At 39.5% G+C, this 16,842-nt stretch overlaps 1 protein-coding gene across 3 annotated transcripts in view; it reads right to left on the reverse strand.

Annotated features, from left to right (window-relative positions):
• The window catches only part of eya1 (EYA transcriptional coactivator and phosphatase 1), a 183,954-nt gene extending 180,037 nt beyond the window's left edge, over window positions 1-3,917 (reverse strand). For 2 of the 3 annotated variants that reach the window (XM_078217104.1, XM_078217102.1), the window contains exon 1: window positions 3,809-3,917. In XM_078217104.1, coding sequence (XP_078073230.1) covers window positions 3,809-3,914 — 106 coding nt within the window. In that variant the 5' untranslated portion in view covers window positions 3,915-3,917. The remainder of the gene's footprint in view (window positions 1-3,808) is intronic. The other variant, XM_078217101.1, reaches the window with a different exon arrangement.
• Between the last annotated feature and the right edge of the window lie 12,925 nt (window positions 3,918-16,842).

The raw sequence follows: 16,842 nt of genomic DNA on the forward strand, positions 1-16,842 counted from the left end.
GCAATTCACAAACAGTCTCCAGGTGAAACACGCATTAGCGTCTCCAGACACATGACTCACCCAAGGTGGCCACAGCTGTATGCCATTAATAAGGGGGAGCTGCATTTAAACACTTCCACTGTACTCACAGCCAGCCACAACAGGAAGATGGCACTGCGCAGACCAGCCCTATGCTTTACAGAGGGACAGTTGCTGAATGACGTGGAGAGGCGGGCCATCCTGTACCCCCAGGAGGGAAGACGACCCAGGAGCAATGACTTCAATGCAGCTTCGGAGGTGGTGGCCGTTAGTGCCTGTGGTTTGACATGCAGGACCAGGGCCCAATGCAGGAGAAAGAAGAACCTCCTCATTCAGGCTACAAGGGTGAGTGTCCACCCAACTCATCCTGGTATCAATCCCATTCATCACTCCTGGAATGTTCACCCTGACCCTTCCTGGACACCCCGTGGATGTCCATCACCCGACCCCCCAGCATCCTCCTCAAATCCCTCTGGCATCCCCAGTCACAACCTCTGCCTGGTGAGGCACAGTGCTGAGCCACGCCACCATTCCCACCACCCTGTCCCCCTCCACAAGCACCTTGGAGGAAGTTCCAAGGAAACCACAGTGACTAGGTGTCACAAGCATCAGCCACACCATCCACCACCACAGAGACACACACCTTGGTAGGTAGAATTAGCAGAGAGTCTTCAGGTCACTTTCTGGTGAGCACCACACAGCTGCTGATGCACATCAGGTGGAGGCGAGAACATCTGAAGGAATCGAACAGGCAGAGTCCTGTCAGATCCAAGGTCACAGCTGGCCCCTAGCTAGGTGCCGGGCCACTGGAAAAGGTTCTCACAGAGCTGCTGGGGATGCAGAAACAAAGCTGGGGACTGCAGGTGCTGGTGTCGGAGACATTCCAGCAGCTGCAAGGCTGTTTTGAGGAGTCCAATAGCCTTCAGGTAAAGGAGATGGTGCCAGCATTACGCGATACCCAGGCCAACACTGCAAGGGTGGCGACTGTGGTGAAAAGCCTGGGGTAGGAGAAGGTAGCCATGGGTGGCCAGGTCCATGGTATGGCTGTGTCGCTGAGGGCTATGGCTGTGGGCCTCAAGAGCATGGGCCAGTCATAGAGGGCACTTGCTGAGAGGCTCCATAGCTTGGTCCAGACTCACAGGACCATTGCTATGAGCTTATGCATCATGGTGCAGACGTGGTTGGACCTCCAGGACTGGCAGCGCCAGGTGACACAGATACTTCTGGAGCCAAGTCCAGGTGTCCCATCATCCCAAGGAGTGTACCGGGAGCCATGAGCACCCCAGGAGGAGGAAATGCTGAAGCGATGCCGGGGCCTTCCACCCTGGAAGAGCGTGGGGAGGTAGAAGGACAGAGTGAGAGACAGTCTGTACGGGGGTTATCCATCCAGAGCCCCTCAATCCCTCCCAGCACCCCCTGTTCCCTTGCATTTGCACCCTTGCAGCACAACGCCATCCACGTGCCATGCACCACCTCAATTAGTTGCCGACATTACCACATCATTGCCTCAGCGGCCACAAACACTGCCCATGTCCCCTCAGTTGCCAATGGAGTCCCACATAGCTGTACCCTCCTTTCACATGATGTGGCACAATGCCTTCTCCACTCCCAGTGCAGTTGCATGCTCGCTGGCATGTGGCGCAGAGCTGCCCATCCAGATGGCTGGCTCCCCACCGGAGAAATCTCCCTGATACCACAGGCCAGTGGTGGCATCATGAGGCTGACTGGGTTCAGCGTTCTGGTGCTCACGTTGAGCATAAGGGTGGCTCTGGGAAGGTCCTCAATGTTGAAAACTTGCAGTTTACACCTTCGTGTACCCACCTGGACGTTTGGTGCAAAGTAGCTTCCAGACATAGTGTCCAGGTCAGGCAGATGGTAGCGAGGTGCCCTACTAACTTCCATGCAACAGGTGGCCATTGTAGGGAGCACTGCAGAGTTCCTGCTGTGTGCAGAGCTGCGTTAGCACCCGCTGAGCTCCATTGATTGGAGCATCAGTTGCCAGCTGCTTGTGACTGTTAGTGGAGCCTGCAATGGAATGTCCGCACTAAACAACTGAACTTTCCCAGCCAAGAGGTGGCAAGGTGGAGGATGCGACATTAATGGGATTTGACCTCGAACTCTGGAATCTCTCGGGGGGTCTTCAAGCTGGCAGGGAGAATGGCCCCAACCCAGTGGCGACACTTACTTGAGGACTCCTGCCCCACCCCAACCCTTGTACCCATAGGGCCCCCCCATGCCACACCATGGCAGCGGCTGACCTACCCTCCCACTGGAGAGGTGGAATCATGCTGGGAGGAGGGTGGGTTGTGCGCCGATTCGCAAATGATATTGAAATGATGTTGATCTCATGCCAATCACCCTCTCGCCCTTTCTGGGCAAGTATGGGCACGAAACAGTTTATGCCATTAAAAAGAGGCCGGGAGAATTGCAAACGCTTTTGCGCTAGGCATGCTATTCTCTGAGATCAGCGCAATCTAATAATGTTGTGGCGAGGTTGGAGAATCCCCTCCATTGGCTAGGACGGACTTGTCATAGATTCTGTTCAGCACCTCACCACAGCCGCGTTATAGATTTTGGAAAAGCAGTTGTGTGTGGAATTGATTCTGCATCCTTCTACTGATAAAGCATTACACATCAAGAAAATTATTTAATATCATTGCAGCAAAAGCATTACTCAACTACAAGTGAGAGCAGCGGCACGGTGGCACAGTGGTTAACACTGCTGCCTCATAGCACCCAGGTTCGATTCCTGGTTTGGATCACTGTATGGAGTTTGCATATTCTCCATGTCTGCGTGGGTTTCCTCTGGTTTCCGCCCATAGTCCAAAGGATGTGCTGGTATGTGCTTGACCATGCTAAATTCTCTTTCAGTGTACCCAAACAGGTGCCGGAGTGTGGTGATTAGAGGATTTTCACAGTAACTTCATTGGAAGCTTGTGACTATAATATTGGATATTATTGTGAATTGGTTTATCAGAATTCTGCTACAAGATGCAGAGTGGCATTCGGTTTAGAATGTTTACTTATTTCTAAAACAAAATGAAATAATTGAAAATTCCTTTAATATATTTTGTAGCAATTGTATTGTGACACTCGAAAATGAAAACTAACATTGTGACAATCTAGCAGTCATTGAGAGTTTTATTTAGGTAGACATTACATATTCTATGTTCCCATCAATCAAACTGTAATTTTATTTTTTCTAAACTATAATTTTGCGATCATCTCCCAACTTTATTTTGACAGCACTGAATATATTGCCAAATCATTTAGTTTCTTTATGATTGGTGAGAACTTGGACATTCCCTGCATAAACTGACTACATATTTCAGCAAAACAATTACTTTTGTGATAAGATTATTGCTTCTGGATGTGTTGAATACTTTCTCACTTAATCTTTAAAAATTCTAAAATATAATTTTTGGCAGGATGGGTTAAAATGAACAAAGGAAGAACAATGTCAGAAAGTAATAAGAATCAGTTTTGCAGCTTTTCTCTCTTAATAAACATAGTAAAATTCTCACTTTCAACTTAAGTCTCTCTGATAAACCATAATTTCTGACTCAATTTGCACTTCCCTACCTAAAAGTATGTTTATCACTTGCTTCCAAGAGCCTGTCAGAGGGGTATTTGGAAGATAAACAAGATATTCATAAATCATTTTGAAAAACCACTGCATCTTGTATCTTATGGGCCTTGCTTAAAAGGCAAATAAAAATACAATAATGAACGCATGGTACACAAATTTGTTCCATACTGGACCTCATAGTTAAGAAAATCAAGCACTTACCTTCTGTGCCATTTTGTGTCATGGAATTATTATTGATACAGGAGTTGTCGAGTTTTGGACCATTGGGAGTTTCGCTACTTCCACTTACTAAATCCTGCATTTCCATAGACCTGCAAACAAGAAATAGTCCTTATCTATGAAAATTATTATAAAAGTATGTATTTATATTATTAATACTAGGTAGTATTAAGACATTTGGAAACAGTTTTGGGAAAAAGGCACTCATCTATTCATCTTTGACCAACATAAAGGTTGAATTTTGTTGTAACTTATGAAGCATTAAAAGGACTATTTTACAAACCTGAAAATGGTTAATTGTTTTAACTGCAGATTATATAATCAAGGATATACTACGTAATTTACCACACAACCAAAACACTTTACACTTGCCACTGTAGTTGTGTATCACTGTCAAACTATTTTTATCAGAAAATAATATTAAAAACAGAATGAAGAAAGCCATTGTTGAGCATAATACCCAATCCAGGAATCAGGGTTTCAGAAATCACACCCAGTGACAATACTCAAAACTTATCAAAATTATGACCTTGCACAAATTGACAGAAGTGTCATCAATAGCTCTTTGTCATAATTAACTTTCATCAATATATCTGTTCCATATTTTTTATCTAAAATATTACAACTTCTCAAACCTTAATGATATGACATTTGATGTGATTTTAAAACATTAATATAACATGAATACCACACATTTAAATGATATGCAAGTTCAGTATAAATCAATCATCTCGCTTGCTCCAGTACTACAAGTAACTGGAGAAATATATGCTCAATTGACAGGGAATGAGGTACTTTTGATATATATATGTGTTTACTCTGGCAAACTACTTAATTGTTTTTGTTTCCTTCCCAGCATGAAACACATTAAAACATTATTATGCTTTCTGATTTGTTTGCTTTTTGGATTATATTAAGCACAGCCAATTGAAAAGGGATAAAATTTACACCCATCCAGTTTATAAATGAATTAGACTGCTTTAGTAATTTGGAGTACTTCAGTTGCCACTTGATCCCAGAAAACAGAGGATTAAGCAACATTTCTTGTGTCTATTTGATTTATGATCGAGTCCACATTTCACATAAAGCTGAATCAATTGAACAGCTTAGTCTATGAAGTAAGTGCACTGTATCATTATTTTATTTTCTATCATTTGTGGAACTGGAAGACTTGCATCAATAATTAGACTGCAGAATTAAAGTATCAAAATGTTATTTCATGATCAAAAATATCTTCAAGATTTTCATTATTCCCTTTGCACTTGTTGATTAGAAGGCATATTATTTTTAATAGCTACTGATTGCTTCTCACAGCGAAACAAATTTACAACTCCAAAATATAAAAAGATATAACAAGTATCACAGGAGACATTCATTATGGAATATATTTTCTTTTGCTATTCTCAGACCTAATCGTGAAATATTTCAACTTTCTGTTCTCATGACTGTGGTAATTATAATAAAATAAATGTAAGCATTTTTATCTCTTCCACATTAACTGTTAAGTATGTTCCTGAAATCATTCTTTGTAATTGCATCTTTCAAACAAAACTCGGAGCAAGCGTAGGCACTGTCTAATCACCAGTGCATAAGGTAAAATTTCAACAATGCTCTTACCTGGAGGATCTGAAACATTGGAATCAGGTCGAGCTTTTTTCACCTGCCAGTCAAGAACAAAACAGCTCCTTGGTATTCAAGTGTCACAGCTCACTATATTCCTGAACAATAGGCCTCAGCTTGGGGAAAAAAAACATTCTTTCCCTTCATCAGAAGGGAAGAAAGAGAGACTGTGTAACAGACAGTCACATTGTCTTTCAGTTGATCTTTTGTGCCATTTCCTCCTACAGGTCTTTTCTCCTCCCATAACAGGGAAAGCAGCCAAATGATGAGAAGGTGATTCATCACTGGGTTAGACAGCTGCAAACAGGATTAACCTTCCCCCTCCCATTAACATGCAAAGCAATTTTGCCAACGCAAGCAGCAAGAACTGGCTGAAAACAGGTAGCAGTTGAAGTAGTTTACTTCCAGCATTTTAGATCTTTCAACTTCCACTAACAATGAAATATCACTACTGTTTCCTCCTTGAGCTACAGAACTGTCTTCTATTGTGCTGGTTAACTTACTCAATAAGAAGTCTCACAACACCAGGTTAAAGTCCAACAGGTTTATTTGGTAGCACAAGCCACTAGCTTTCGGAGCGCTGCCCCTTCATCAGATGAGTAGGAGTTCTGTTCACAAATAGGGCATATAAAGACACAAACTCAATTTACGAAATAATGGTTGGAATGCGAGTCTTTACAGGTAATCAAGTCTCAAAGGTACAGACAATGTGAGTAAAGAGAGGGTTAAGCACAGGTTAAAGAGATGTGTATTGTCTCCAGCCAGGACAGTTAGTGAGATTTTGCAAGCCCACGCAAGTCGTGGGGGTTACAGATAGTGTGACTTGAGGCCGTCCTCATGTGCGGAACTTGGCCATCAGTCTCTGCTCAGCGACTCTGCGTTGTCATGTGTCGTGAAGGCCGCCTTGGAGAACGCATACCCGAAGATCCAAGGCTGAATGCCCATGACCGCTGAAGTGTTCCCCAACAGGAAGAGAACACTCTTGCCTGGCATTCTCACCAGGCAAGAGTGTTCTCTTCCTGTTGGGGAACACTTCAGCGGTCACAGGCATTCGGCCTCTGATCTTCGGATAAGCATTTTCAAAGGCGGCCTTCACGGCACACAACGCAGAGTCGCTGAGCAGAAACTGATAGCCAAGTTCTGCACGCATGAGGACGGCCTCAACCAGGATCTTGGGTTCATGTCACACTATCTGTAACCCCCACGACTTGCCTGGGTTTGCACAATCTCACTAACTGTCCTGGCTGGAGACAATACACATCTCTTTAACCTGTGCTTAACCCTCTCTTTACTCACATTCTCTGTACCTTTAAGACTTGATTACCTGTAAAAACTCGCATTCCAACCATTATTTTGTAAATTGAGTTTGTGTCTTTATATGCCCTGTTTGTGAACTGAAATCCCACTCAGCTGATGAAGAAGCAGTGCTCCGAAAGCTAGTGGCTTGTGCTACCAAATAAACCTGTTGGACTTTAACCTGGTGTTGTGAGACTTCTGACTGTGTTTAACCCAGTCCAATGCTGTTATCTCCACATCATAACTTACTCAAGTCAGCATATGAATTTCACGATAGTTCAGATCACAGCCATTAAACATTATGGGGGGAATTCTCCCAGTCCTGCCCGCCACAGGAATTGTAGCGGGGGGGGGGGGTCCTCCCATTTTGGGGCGAGTGCAGCCGGAGAATCCCACCCTACACTTTTAAGTTTAAAGTACATCACATCGATTTAATTTTTTTGAACTCGACTAAATTATTTTAGTTTTTAGAAAATCTTTATAGTTCAATTTGCTAACATTCCCAATGTAATTTTGTTAATGATTATAGAGTGGCCTGGTGTCATTGTTTGTAGTGTTGTAAAGGTAAAGTCACCATAGTACCAGATGACCATAGGCTGACTGATAATGATTTAACTTGAGAATCACCATACCTCAGGCAAGGGGACAAGAATAACCTCAGTTGGTACAGGAACTGAACCCACACAGTTGGCATTGCTCTGCATCACACCACCAGCCATCTAGCCAACAGCAATAACTTCAAAACTGTTTTATCGACTGTGAAAATTTTTGAGAAGTCCTGTGGTTATGAGCCATCCTATATGAATGAAAGTCTTTAAGATAATGCTGTATAACAATTTCAAATAACATAGTAATCTTACTAATTTTCACAGAATGGTTACACCTCAGAAGGAAAGCAGGGCGGCACGGTAGCACAGTGGTTAGCACTGCTGCTTCACAGCTCCAGGGTCCCGGGTTCGATTCCCGGCTCGGGTCACTGTCTGTGTGGAGTTTGCACATTCTCCTCGTGTCTGCGTGGGTTTCCTCCGGGTGCTCCGGTTTCCTCCCACAGTCCAAAGATGTGCGGGTTAGGTTGATTGGCCAGGTTAAAAATTGCCCCTTAGATTCCTGGGATGCGTAGGTTAGAGGGATTAGCGGGTAAATATGTGGGGGTAGAGCCTGGGTGGGATTGTGGTCGGTGCAGACTCGATGGGCCGAATGGCCTCCTTCTGCACTGTAGGGTTTCTATGATTTCATTCAGCCTCCACCTCTGAAGGAGCAATTCACCTAGTGTCACTTTCCTACCTTTTCTCCATAGCCCTGTAAATATTTCCTTTTCAGAAATTGATCCAATTCCCTGTTGAATGCCTGAATTGACACTGCCTCCAACAGACTCTCATAGGAACATAAGAGTAGGAATAGGCCATTCAACCAGGTCTGCCATTCATTACAATAATGGCTGATCATCCACTCCAAAGCCTTGTTCCCACACTATCCCCGTATCTTTCTATGTCATTGGTATTTAAAAATCTGTCAATCTCTTCTTTAAACGTACATGATGACTGAGCTTCCACAGCCCTTTGGGGTAGAGGAATCCAAAGATTCACAACCCTCGGAGTAAAATAAATTCTTGTCATCTTTGTGCTAAGTGGCTTCCCCTTACTTTGAAATTATGTCCCCTGGTTCTAAACTTCTCAATGAGGGAAAACATCTCACCTGCATCTACCCGTCTATTGCTTTAAGTATTTTCTGGGTTTCAATTAAACAGGTAATGGTTGGAAACTGGACATACTGAACAGAAATAACTGAAGTATTTATCTTCAGCATCTTTATATCTTTCATAGAATCCCTACTGTGCAGAAGAAGGAGTCCATTTGGCCTATTGAGTCTGTACTAACTCTCCAACAGAGCATCTTACCCAGGCCCTATCCCCGTAACCCCACGTATATACTCCACTAAACCCCCTAATCTACATATCTTGGGACACTAAGAGGCAATTTAGCATGACCAATCAAGCTAACCTGCACACCTTTGGAGTGTGGAAGGAAACCGGACCACCCGGAGGAAACCTACACAGACATGGGGAGAACAGGCAAACTCCACACAATCACCCAAGGCCAGAACTGTACTAGGGCCCTGGCACTGTGAGCCAGCAGTGCTAACCACTGTGTCACCATGCCGCCAATTTCGACTTCAGTCACATAATGAAATGCCATCACTGTTTCTCTCATTCTTCGAAACGCTAGAGAATACAGGCCCAGTTTCCCCAATCTCTTCACAGGACAACCCCACAGTTCCAGGATCAAGTCTGGTGAAGCTTTGTTGCACTCCCTCTACGGCAATAATATCCTTCCTAAGGTAGGGGGACCAACATTACACACAGTACTCCAGATGCGGTGTAACTAAGGTCCTATACAATTGAAGCAAGTCTTTGCTTCTGTTGTATTCAAATCCTCTTGCAATAAAGGCTAAAATAGCATTCACCTTTCTAATTGCTCACTGCATCTGCATGTTAGCTTTCAGTGACTTATGAGGACACTTTTAAGAAATACTTTAAGAAATAGCTTTGTGTCATCCACAAACTTGGAAATATTATATTTGGTTTCCATGCCCAAATCATTAACAGATATTGTGAACAGCTGTGGCCCAAGTATGGATCCTTGTGGTACTCAAGTAGCAACAGTCTGCCAATGCAAGAATGACCAGTTTATTCCTACTCTCTGTTCTGCCTGTTAGCCAATCCTTAATTCATGACAGTATATTACGTCTTAACCCATGTGCTTTAATTTTGCTAACCTACCTCCCAGGCAGCGCACTCCAGATCCTAACCACCCACTATGTGAAAAAAGTTTTTCCTCATGTCACCATTACTTCTATTGTGATTTACCTCAAGTCTGTGCCCTCTAGCTTTTGCTCCTTCCACCAATTGAAGCAGTTTCTTCTTGTCTGCTCTGTCCAGGCCCCTCAAGGTTTTGAATACATCTATTAAGTCTCTTCTCAGCTTGCTCCTCGAAGGAGAATAGCCTCAACTTCTTCAACCTCTCTACATAACTGAAGCTCTTCATTCTGGAACCAGTTTAACATAACTTCCTTGCTTTTGTACTCTTTTGCTGAAATCCTGTTGGCATTTAGGCCGACAGGATCTTACAGTCCCGCTGACAGCGCACCCCCACCATGGGTTTCCCGGTTGTGAAGAGTGCGTTCAAGAGGAAATCTCATTTTCAATGGCAGGACCATAAGATGCCTCCACCAACGGCGGTACACCACCTCCCGCTGCCGCAAAACACACTGCAGAATGGGAGGAAACTCCTGCCCTTTGTTCCTTTTGATAAAGATTTGGATGGCATATGCTTCTTAACTGTGCTCTCAAACTGTCCTGTCACCTTCAATAATTTATGCACATATACACATAGATCCCTCTTCTCCTGTATTTTACAATTACAAATACATAAGTTTGTATCAGTCACCTTATTCTATTTTGTTTTCACATTTCCCATTTAAAACAAATCTCAGTTTATGCTGTAATGTTGAAACTTACATTTAGAAGAACTTAAATAAATGTCATTTACAGTTATCTAACATATCTTTATTATTTATACTGCAAATGTAGCAGAAACTGCCATGCCGGAGTGTGGCTCCTTAGCCAAACCAGGTGATGTGTAGCAGAGTTGGCTACCTAAGTGCAAACCATCATAAGATGAGACTGAAGACTGCCAAAGAATTAGCCAAGTACATAACAAACTCAGGTCCCATTTTATGCATATCCCTAACACAACTTAAAATACTTATTGATTTCTTAAAGGAATAATGGAGATGAACCAAAACTTAAAAGTCTTCTTTTGTTTTGACAGAAAGAGGTGAAATGCACGTTTGAGACTAAGAATTCTGATATTTCTTGCTCAGCGCATTTTGCAACAAGGCAACTAAAAAAGCAAGCAGCAGCCTCTCCAACAAGGTACAATGCAGCATGTTAACTTTCACAAATATGTAACCTGATTATTAATCATTTGTTCATCATATGCTATCATATTTTATGGCCAGACACTGGTTTTAAAAAATGGAAAAAAAAGAAATTCACACCTTTGAATTAACTGAATCCCAGCAAAGGGTAAACAATGTTAAATTTGGTTGAAGATAATGAAAGTTTGTTATGCTTTGTTGCCACAGTACTTATTAACCAACTTCAATTTTCATTTAATGAACCAAACTAAATTTGACAAATAGGAGTTAAAATCTGTTATGACTGCTATGGCGGAACTGCAAACAAACCAACCAAATCCAGAATTCTCCCATCTTGGAACTATGTCCCATGGCAGGGATGGGAATGTGGAGTGTTGCACGCTGCGGAGGCTAGCTCTGCCAACTGCTGTAGTATTCTGGGGTCCAGCATTGCCACCGGTCTCCATCCTGAACCCCAGGATAGCCCCAACATTGTTCAAGTGAGTTCTGATATCTAAATGTTATGTTCTTCTTTGCATTGGTGTGTTTCCATCAGTGGGATGCAAATGACTTTTATGTTACTTCCAGATCTGCCATGGTGGGCATCAGTGGAAGATCCTGCTGTAAATTCATTCTGGCGTGAAACCGATTTTTGGACCTCTCGGCGGATTCTGCCAACACCATTCCCATTCTCCCCCTCCACCCCCCTTCCTCTCTCATCCCAGCCATTGATCCTGCTGGCAGAGGCTTGGGAGAATTCCACTACAAATTTATTGAATGGCCCCCAAATGAAGAATTTACCAACAAAATTTCACCTTTTGAAACTTTTTACTCAACCAATATAGACTAAACTTGAATTGAGGCAAATAATACTTCAAATATAAAAGATGAATTTCACTAAGTAGTCAATTTAACAGAGATATGAATTACAAAACCACAAACATCCACATCACTTTCTGCACACCTGGCATTATGTAGATACACAGTTCCAAATATGATGCTCTTTAATTCACGTAGGTTAGTCAGAAGTCCTATCCAACAACAGCTTTAATCTCGGAGATTCATGGGTGGGAAGGCACGCTTCTCCAAACCTTCACTCCCTCAGGTCATGACAGTCCTGGTGGTACAGCTTTTCAGAATTCCTTTTCAGTTGACCAACACCTTGTCTCACATTTGGTCAATTATGAGAAAACAACCAGCTCTTCAGCAACTCTGAGCTATTCACACAGCCTTCTAGGTGTTTGACCTTTTAGACAGCTCACACTGTACCTCCTTGAACTCCTATCTTCTTTCCTGCCAAATAGTAAAACTCACTTCTTCTCGAGGGAGATCTGCTTCATTTTCTCACAAGAATTCAGTCTTTTCCTCTGTCTGTTTTAGTTAGCTCTCTTTGTGTTAGCATCTGTGTGCTGATCACCTTCTCCCTGCTGTTCTTCTATCTTCATTACAGGAGTAATTTCTGTGTTCTCTATGTCTAGACACAAAACTTTTGTATTTTAACTTCCATCATGTTAGTACTGCTTCCAAATCAAGAGTCATTAAGTCACATTGGCCAGTATTTCGTATTATCAAATAAATTATTACCACTCCCTTTGTCTTGCGTCCCATGAGACCTCTGTTATTTAATCTCTCCTGCTGTGACCTATTTTGTTCCACCTGCCCCTCCACCTTTTTCAACAGCATAAAATCCATCATGTTTCTAGCTTTCTCCTCCTACAAAGTAGTCATTTTGGACTCAAAACTGTAACTGTTTCTCTCTCCACAGATGCTGCCAGACCTGCTAACTTTTTCCACCATTTTCTGTTTCTATTTCAGATTTCCAACATCTGCCATGTTTTGCTTTTATATTAAAATTACAATTGATGCAAACTCTGACAATTCCTTTCAAACATTATTTTACAGATTCCTGTTAAAGAAATTGCAAATTTTCCTCACTATGCTGCTCCCAGGTCAAAAGTCTTCATGTCTAACATTATTTCTTAAAGATAATTTATTACAGCATACAAATTAATAAACAATTTAAACTGCAAATTGTCACATACTGTACATAGACATTTTGAAGATTCTGTGACGTAAGTAAAGACATGATGAAATGTGGATGTTATTTTGTTTCATAATCACATTGGTCACATGAGAGAAGTGCAGCAATTATAACCATGCTTATAATAGAGAAAAGACTGCACTGGGAAGCTTGATTAAGGTTGAAAAAATTCAATCATATCTCCATTTTCTCTCTATCATTATAGGAAATTTTGCATGTTCCACAGCTAGATGAACAAAATATTTGGCATTTAAACTACATAACAGGCAATTTAGCTGAGTTAGAAGAACAAAAGTAGTTTGTATCGGCTAATCAAGATTTGCCAATTTGCTTTAGTTACCACTAATAAATTTGCCTAAGGTGGAAAATATGACAGAAAATTTGTGTGTATTAACTGTTATGATTTCAGCTCATTTTATTAAACTATAGAGACAACTAATCTGCATTTACGAAAGAGGAACTATGATTTCTCTAAAACTGTGAAAAAACTGTTTATAAATACACATTCCAACTGAGTTTTAAAATATATTTTCATGATGTTTACTATGAAAATCCAATAGAATTGCCTGACCTATGTTTCTGCACTTAATTTAGAACCTTAATATGACTGTATATTGCAACATACATTAATAGTAAAAAGGTATGAGCTGTAGCTAGTGACACCAGTCCTTTTGCAATAATGAATACAAATTGCCAGCAGGTGATATGGTCCAGGTGAGTAGAATGTGTTGGCTCTAAAACACAAAGAAATCTATCCCTTGCTAACAGCGTATGGTCTAAAAACCTGCAGTCTGTATCTTTGATGTGCATTTCAATTCAACCTGACCCAGCAACTCTTTTGATGTTTCCAGAACAAAGCCAGAAGAGATGAAGCATTCTAAGTGCCATCATATTCAACAAAGCAACTCTGAGACACTCCTGTTTATACTAATTTTTAGTGCTTAGCCCTGTTTGGTAATTTTACTTTTAAATGTACTAGACTATCAAAAGAAAGTTTTTTATTAAACTGCAATAAAAGCAAAATGCAAAGAGCGGGTCGTTGAACTGGAATTCATTAGTATTCCAGATGGTTTAACTTACCAAGGATTAACAATTGCTATCAAGCTAATTTAGAGATCTTGTTCATCACAGTAATAATTTAATCTCTTATTTTTCTGATAAGGGATTAGGTTCTATTTCTGAAACTAGTTAAGTGTTTACAAGTGCAAACTTGTAAATAGTACAGCACATGCAATATCTTGTCTGAAAGTTTATTTGGACTTTTGATTGCTTTTAAAAGAGCAATATGAACATATTACAATTAAAATAATTCTTATGGATTTATTAATACAAAAACAACTGCAACTTGCAGTTATTGTAGCTAAAGATCATAAAGAACTTCAGAGAGGTGTAATATTGGAGGAGGTTCAAACAGGTAACTATGATGAAATATGATTGTAAACAAAATTTTAAGAACTTTTTTAACATCACATTGATGTTGCTCTCTCAGTACAGTAGAATGTATGCTTTCTTGGTATTTTGATCAGAACAGCAACACAATTATTGCTATGGCAATAGCATCAATTAAATGATGAATGAAGTGTTAATAAAATACTACAAAAAGTGCTTTAGTACATTACTTTTGTCTTAAATTATATCTAAGCTCATTCACTTCTAATCATACATGCCCAAATCTGTCTAATATGGCTCCAACTGTATCTCTGAATATGAAACTTTGTCTCAGTAATAAAAATTGCACTGTCTGCATAGATTCTCGAACCTTAAATTTCCATGTGTCAATTTTCTTTTGATTTGTCATAAACAAATTATTTTACTGCTGATTCATTTCAATAACCATGTTACTATGATTTAACAGCATCGGTTTTATTAATACATTCTAGTGATTCAAGTAAAATATGTAGGGAGGTAATAATACCTTTAGTAGTCTTCCACCTGGTTTGGTATTTTAAATCTAGTAAGAAGTTTAACAACACCAGGTTAAAGTCCAACAGGTTTATTTGGTAGCAAAAGCCACACAAGCTTTCGAGGCTCTGAGCCCCTTCTTCAGGTGAGTGGGAATTCTGTTCACAAACAGAACTTATAAGACACAGACTCAATTTACATGAATAATGGTTGTAAATCTATACATCTTACAGGCTTGATTATTAATGTGCACTTCCCAATTTGATTGTAATTTTGGTCTGCATTGGAACAAATAATTTAAAAACCTCCCAGTATTTTCAAAATAACTAAAGCTCTCTGGTTGGCTGAATTTCTATGATGGCCAAGAAAATTATAACTGTAGAGAATTCATTTTTAAACAACAAGATGCAAATTTGAATGGAATTTGATAAAATGATGCAATGTACTATATTTTATGATAATTTAAACAAAACTATGACTTATTAAATTTAATTAAATCCCAAGTATCTCAAATATTCCTAAAATGTTGAATAAATAAGTAATCGGATATTCATGACCAACTACTGATCAACATAAAGATTTCTCCTTTTTCTTTTGTTTGATACTCATATACATTACACTTCAAATTCCATAAAACAAAATTAAAAAACCAATTGTTTTAAATAAATTCTTAACTGTTAAATATTAAATTGAAAACAAATTGTGACTTTATGAAACAGTAAATATCAACTAAATTCAATAAAGTGCTTCATTTACTCAAAAAAGAAACTCAAAAGTCCAATACAACCATGAGACAGAATAAAGTGCATTTGTAAAATAAACAATTCATTAACTCAGTTGCAATTATTTTAATTAAAGTATAATTTCTCTTTAAATAGTAATTTGCTGTAGACCCACAGCCATGAACATTTTCAATTTGTTTCTTTTGTTTTGTTGAATTTGACATACTGTTTTAGCCATCTGACTGAATTGGCTACATTAAATCTGTTAATGCTGTGCTCTTCAACCCCAGAAATTATTTCCAGAAGGGAAACGCTTTGAGAGATGATCAAACACGTTTTAAGGTAGACATTTTATCACATTTCCCTACCGCAGAGTCAGGCATAAATGAAAATGGATTCTTTCTCAACTCATGTTTAAGCTCCAAATATCTACAAGTAATTTCAATCTACTCTTAAATTCAACATCCAAATTTAAATATTTCAAAATTTCAGTTTGGTAAAGAGTTTCTGATTTTTTTTCACATTTTCAGTTTGTGAAATTATGCTTTTGAAATTATTAATTTCTGGAGCATTTAAAATACTGCTATTATTAATAAACACATTTCCTTGCAAGAGGAAGTTTTTGATAGGAAACCCGATCAAACTTGTTCTTTAGTGGTTTGATATATATTTACATATACATACATATAAAATATAATATGAATACAAAATTTACATGCTTCTGAAAAATAAAATGAACTAAATAAAAGTACAGCTGAATGGAAACATCTACTTTCATAAATCATTTGCGAAGTGGATTCTAAGGAATCTGGACAGAAGGAATAAATTAATTCTAACCCTTAGCAGAAGTCGGGGCACCACAGGGTGCTAGCACCTCTACACATCCAGCTGCCAGTAATTTTTTGCCACAAATCTAAACCATTTATTTCTTCTAAGGCTGTCACATAAGGATCTTATAGTCTTTGATAGCTGTTTTCAAAAATAGTCTCACATTTAAGAAACTGAATTTTTAGAGATTTGTATAAGCTATCTCATGGACGAAGTGAAAATATGTATCAGAAAGAAAGCTACTTTACTTTCCCTTAATTATCACATTTTATGAAACATTTGCAGTTATGCCACCTTATGCCAAAAAGTATCAAATACACATCGCTAGACAGACCACTACACAGACTTATAACTCAAACAAATTAACTAGCTTAATGGTAATTACTATTTTCACATTTGGTTTTGGTGTCAATTTGCCTTTTGAAATAAATATAAAATATGACATTTCTAATATAACCAACAATCATTTAAATCGTTTTTTATTTGATTTTTTTTCAGTAAATACTTAATATGAGAATATTTATTCCTGCAGCTGGAATACCTATATGTTCTTTCCTTCAATACTCTCCATTATGTTATAAGAGAATGCTTGCATTACTTTATTTTTCTTCTCTTATTCACAAATTTATGGTTAAACTGCATCAGCTAAACTTATGTCTTTGTCATTTCAAGGCAAAAATAATGTTTGG

The sequence above is a fragment of the Mustelus asterias genome, chromosome 7 (assembly GCF_964213995.1).
Source record: "Mustelus asterias chromosome 7, sMusAst1.hap1.1, whole genome shotgun sequence".
Taxonomy (NCBI): Eukaryota; Metazoa; Chordata; class Chondrichthyes; order Carcharhiniformes; family Triakidae; genus Mustelus; species Mustelus asterias.